We start from the raw sequence: 6,000 nt of genomic DNA, 5'->3' as shown, positions 1-6,000 counted from the left end.
ATATATTTCTGTTTCTACTTTGGATAAAACCAAATATTTCCTCCTTTTGGTAATGGCCTTTGACCACTATTTGGCCATTTGCTACCCACTGCATTATAGCTTCATCACAAACAGCTCAGCTGGCCGTTGGCTCTTGGGTATGCAGTTTCCTGGTTGTCTCTGTGCTGGAATTTCTGATCACCAGGTTGTCCTTCAGCTGTCCAATCACCATCAACCATTTCTGTTCCAACAGAAATTCCTGGATAGTCCTCTTGTGTAGAGCCTTGTTCATAGGAGGGATAGCTCAGTGGTTTGCACATTGGCCTACTAAACCCAGGATTGTGAGTTCAATTTTTCAGGGGGCCATTTAGGGATCTGGGACCAAAAATATCACTGTGATGGTAGCTTTTGCCATCTTGGGCTCATGTGTGATAACTATCCTTTCATATATTTATATCATCTTCACTATACTGAGAACCCCCTCAGCCGAAGGCTGGGAATAGAGCTTTTCTACTTGCTCTTCCTATTTTAATTATATGGTACAGCTCCACCATTTACCCCTCCTGCACAGAATTCCTTGGAAATGACCATGACAGCCAACATCCTGAATGCTACTGTAACACCAGTGCTAAAGCCTTTCATCAATGCTCTGAGAAAAAATGAAGTGAAGAAAGCCTTGGGAAATACAATCTCTGTGAGAGAAATAATTTCCAAATGGCCTGGAGGTCATTCCACTAACACTGAACATTTTTAAAATCAGCAGGATTGCATTAATGGATCAGACCCCAGCTATATCAAAGACTGAATATTAATTTGTGAATAATTGGGCTCCTCTGGGACACTGCAGATAACTAAGTCGAGGACAAAAGACATTAGAGCAGTGGTCAAAGGTGCACTGTCTGTCAGTGGTAATCTGGCTTTGGAACATACTCACAAAGGCGATCAGGCATATTCAGAATCTGTCTAAAGGAAACACTAAACAAACCTTCACTTAAAAAAAATCTGTCCATCAGAAGAATGACCATTACAACACTGAAACTGCTTCTACCCCTGAATGCCCACCACAACAAAGATCAGAAACAGGCCCCAGAAAGATACATGTTCTGAAATGTTTAGCAGGTTAAAATCAAACATAAGGAAGAACTTCTTCACATAATGCACAGTCATCAGGGTTCAAAAAAGAACTATATACATTCATGGAGGATAGGTCCCTCAATCACTATTAGCCAAGATGGTCAGGATGCAACCCCATGCTCTGGGTGTCCCTGGCCTATGTTTACCAGAAGCTGGGAGTGGATGAGAGGGGATGGATCACTTGATGATTGCCTATTCTGTTCATTCCCTCTGGGGCTTCTGGGATTGGACACTGTCTGAAGACAGGAGACAGGGCTAGAGGGACCATTGGTTTGACCCAGTATGGCAGTTCTTGTGTTTGTGTGTTCATAGTGCTAATTACTTTCCTCTGTTACAGGAGTGTTCAATATCTGTGTATTTGGAAATGAGGAATACAGAGACAACCCTGTGACAGGTTGGTTCACAGAAACCCCCTTAGGAACTGCCAACTGATGTGCCAAGACTACTTTTGCCCTTGCTTTCCCTGCCAGCCTGGGACCCCAGCACCCTGTCTTGCTGAGCCAGACACACCCGTCTGCTCCAACACAGACCCAGGGTCTGAATTACTTGTCCCAAAGCTGCAGACTTAACTGAAAGCAGCTTACAGAAGTGTTCTTGCCTTTAACACTCAGATGCCCAACTCCCACTGGGGTCCAAACCACAAATACATCCGTTTTACCCTGTATAAAGCGTATACAGAGTAAACTCATAAATTGTTCACCCCTTATAACACTGATAGAGAGATATGCACAGCTGCTTGCTTCCCCAGGTATTAATACATACTCTGGGGCCTGGTCTACACTATGGAGTTAGGTCGAATTTAGACATGTTAGGTCAATTTTAAAATGAATGTGTCCACACAACCAACCTCGTTCCATTGACTTAAAGGGCTCTTAAAATTGACTTCTGTTGTCTTCCCCCAATGAGGGGATTAGTGTTAAAATCAACCTTGTGGGGTCGAATTTGGGGTAATGCGGACGCAAATCAACAGTACTGGCCTCCGGGAGCTATCCCAGAGTGAGCCAATGTGACCACTCTGGACAGCACTTTGAACTCTGCTGCACTAGCCAGGTACACAGGAAAAGCTCTGGGAACTTTTGAATTTAATTTCCTGTTTGGTCAGCGTGGTGACCATGCAGTCCCCCCAGAATCATAGAGCGTAGAATGTTTCTATGCTCCCCCTATCATCTCCATCCCTGAGGTTATCGCAGATTAGAAGGTGAAAAAAACACTCTCGCGATGACATGTTTTCCGAGCACATGCAGTCCTCCCGCACTGATAGGGCACACCTTAATGCATGGAAGCATTCAGTGGCAGAGGCCAGGAAAGAATTAAGTGAGCGCGAAGAGCGGAGGCAGGACGTGATACTGAGGAAAGCCAGCAAGAGCACAGACCCCCACTGCATCCACTGTATAACCGCCTCCCCTCCCCCCCCCATGTTCCATAGCCTCCTCACCCAGACGCCCAAGAACACAGGGGGTGGGAGAGGAGAAGCTCCGGGCACCCAGCCACTCTACACCAGAGGATGGCCCAAGCAACAGAAGGCTGTCATTCAAACAGTTTGATTTTTAGTGTGGCTACAATAAGCAATGTGGCCGTGTCCTTCCCTCCTCCCCTACCTCACATGGGCTACCTTGTTCATTATCTCATTTTTTAATTAATAAAGAAAGAATGCATGGTTTCAAAACCATAGTTACTTTATTTTGAAGGGGGAGGGTGGTTGGATTACAAGGAATTAAAATCAATAAAGGGGGTGGGTTTGCATCAAGGAGAAACACACACAACTGTCACACCATAGCCTGGCCAGTCATGAAACTGGATTTCAAAGCCTCTCTGATGTGCAGTGCGCCTTGCTGTACTATTCTAATCGCCCTGCTATCTGGCTGCTCAAAATTGGATGCCAGGCGATTTGCCTAAACCTCCCACCCCACCATAAATGTCTCCCCCTTACTCTCACAGATATTATGGAACACATAGCAAGCAGCAATAACAATGGGAATGTTGGTTGCACTGAGGTCTGACCTAGTCAGCAACCAGTACCAGTGAGCTTTTCAAGTGCGTGATAGTGAGCTGAGTGGGCTCCATGCTTGCCGTGGTATGGCGTCTTCATGGGTAACCCAGGAAAAAAGGCGCAAAATGATTGACAGCCGTTGCTTTCACGGAGGGAGGGGCGATTGACGACATGTACCCAAAACCACCCGCAACAATGTTTTTGCCCCATCAGGCATTCGTAGCTTAACCCAGAATTCCAATGGGAAGCGAAGACTGCAGGAACTGTGAGATAGCTACCCACTGTGCACCGTTCCGTAAGTCATTGTTAGCCATGGTAGTGAGGACGCACTCCGACGACTTAATGCACTTAGTGGGGACATACATAATCAACTGTATAAAATTGATTTCTAAAAATGGACTTCTATAACATTGATTTAATTTCGTAGTGTATACATACCCTGAGTGTATACATACCCTAAGTAAAATGTGATTTTATTAAATACAGAAAGTAGGATTTAAGTGGTTCCAGGTAGTAACAGACAGAACAAAGTGATTTATCAAGTAAAATAAAATAAAACATGCAAGTCTATGTATAATCAAACTGAATAAAATCCTCACCAGTTCGAGAATGCTTCCTTTACAGACTAATTTCCTTCTAGTCTGGGTCCAGCAATCACTCACACCCCTTTCAGTTTTCTTTGGGGATGGAGAGGATTTCTCGTTAGCCAACTGAAGACAAAATGAGGGGTCTCCCACAGGCTTAAATAGACTTTCTCTTGTGGGTGGAGACTCCCTCCTCTCTCCTATGCAAAGTCCAGCTACAAAATGGAGTTCTGGAGTCACCTGGGCAAGTCACATGTCCATGCATGACTCCCAGTTTTTACAGACAGGAGCCATTGCCCACATGGTATCTTGAATGTCTCCAGGAAGACTTCTTATGTGGATTGGAGCATTCCAAGATGCATTTTTCCTTAAGTGCTTCTTGATTGGGCACTTAACTTTGCGAATTCCTTTCTCCAGGAACTGACCAAATGCTCTACTAAGGTTATTTAGAAATCAAGCCAGTAAACGGCCAATAATCATAATTTCGAATACAAAAATGATCCATGCATACAAATAGGATTAATAGATTCGGTAGATCATAATCTTTACATAGATATGTTACATGGCATATGTAGCATAGAACATATTCCAGTTATGTCATATATATATATTCATAAGCATATTTCCATAAAGCCTTATGGGGGGCACCGACCATCACAAGCCTGTCCTTGCATATAGTGGGGGGCAGAAAAAGGGCAGTGGCTTCAGCAGATTTTACTGAGCATGCTTGCTGCATGTGAGCACGCACAGTACAAGCCAAGCAACAGATCTGCGGGAGCACATGACTCTGCATACCCCCCCACAGGTCATCTCTGGGGCAAAAGATTAGATGCCAGTGATGATATCAAGTATAGAAAACACAATTCTTTGGTTTTCTGGCACCAATAAAATTCACTGTTGTGGCTTCCTCTGGCCAGCTCTTTGTCTTTGCACAGCAAGTGGAAGGGGTCAAATTTTGGCATTTGCCATTAGTTTACAGCTGGGGAAAATGAGGCTATGGGGGGGCTTAGAGTAACAGACCAAAGCTCCTCCTGTGTAGCAAGAGTTTGGCAAAGAAAGGCCTAGATTTCTTGTCTCCACTCTGTGCTTTCACCAGGAGACCAGCCTGGCTCAGCAGAGTGTGTTACGTATCCTAGGGAAGTCTGTGAAATTTTGTTGAGATCAAATATCCCCAGAGTGCTGGGGAGATGGGGATGGAGTACAAAATAAACCTCTACTTGCAGCCAGTTTGAACTGCAGTTCATTAACAGGGTACGTAGGGGTAAAGCCTATTGGATATTGTTGGAAAGAGAATCACACCAAATGTCAAAATCTACAGAATTTGCCTGAGTTTTTTGGTTTTGAAGAAGCAGAGTCTCATTTTTACTAACAACACTTTGCACCACTCTGGCAGTAGAATGGGGCTTAAAATTGAAGAGAATTATACTAATCACACATATTTTAAAGCCCTTTATACTGCAAGAGTGGTATAAAATGATCTCGATGTACATGTGAACCAGGTGTACAGTATTCCTCTATTTGATATATATTTTGGTGGGCAGGAGGGGAGGAAGGAAGATGCACCACTTGTTGATGTGCCATTTTTCAGCAGTCAGGCTATTGTGTGTCATCAGGGGAGAAAAAGAAGGTGAAAGAAAGGAATTTGTATTAACAAAATCTATCAGAAGACAGGATAAGTTAGATTCATTAGCCAGATGCAGTGTAACATGTCATTATAGTTTAATGCAATTGTATTGATGGATAGGTTTGCCTTTCTTGGTAATGCAAGCTATCTGAAAAGTTCAATTTAAAAACTTTGCCTCCTAGAGGAGTTAACATACTAGTTGTGAAAGAATGAGTATATTGAGTATATCTCATCATTCTTTTTTCATATAGCATAAAGTTTAGGATGAACAAAAAGAAATAGTATTTTTGTAAATTGTATAACAAGTACAGCCAATTGGGAAGTTATTGTTTTACATCAATTTTTTTGACAAAAATGAAAATACTTTTGTTTTTTGTCAAAAGTTCTTTTTTTTCTTCTTCATTTTTTTGTTAAAAATAAAATAGCAAAAAAAAGTTTTCAGCTAACCACAAGTTTTGAAATTTCAGTCAAAACCTTTGGTTCTTTTAGTCACCACAAACTTCTTGTTCTTATTGTTTTCATGAAAGTCCCAATATTATTTTATTTGTTTATTTGCAAAAAATATCCGTTTAATCAAAAAGACAATGTCTATTGAGAAAATGTGTTGATGGAAAATTCTCAAGTAGCTCTTATAAATTAGCCTGCGGATTTTACTGCTACAGTTAGTTTATTGAGGAAAATCTGAAAAA

The 6,000-nt window shown here is 42.3% G+C and overlaps 1 protein-coding gene across 1 annotated transcript in view; it reads left to right on the top strand.

The window, feature by feature from the left end:
• The first annotated feature begins 568 nt into the window (after positions 1-568).
• Positions 569-6,000, top strand: part of LOC128846001 (vomeronasal type-2 receptor 26-like) — a 29,508-nt gene continuing 24,076 nt past the window's right edge. The window contains 1 exon segment of the mRNA XM_054045095.1: positions 569-673. Coding sequence (XP_053901070.1) covers positions 569-673 — 105 coding nt within the window.

Source organism: Malaclemys terrapin, chromosome 12 (genome assembly GCF_027887155.1).
Source record: "Malaclemys terrapin pileata isolate rMalTer1 chromosome 12, rMalTer1.hap1, whole genome shotgun sequence".
Classification (NCBI taxonomy): Eukaryota; Metazoa; Chordata; order Testudines; family Emydidae; genus Malaclemys; species Malaclemys terrapin.
Note: the sequence above shows the minus strand (reverse complement) of the source record. Positions and strands in the feature narration are given on the sequence as shown.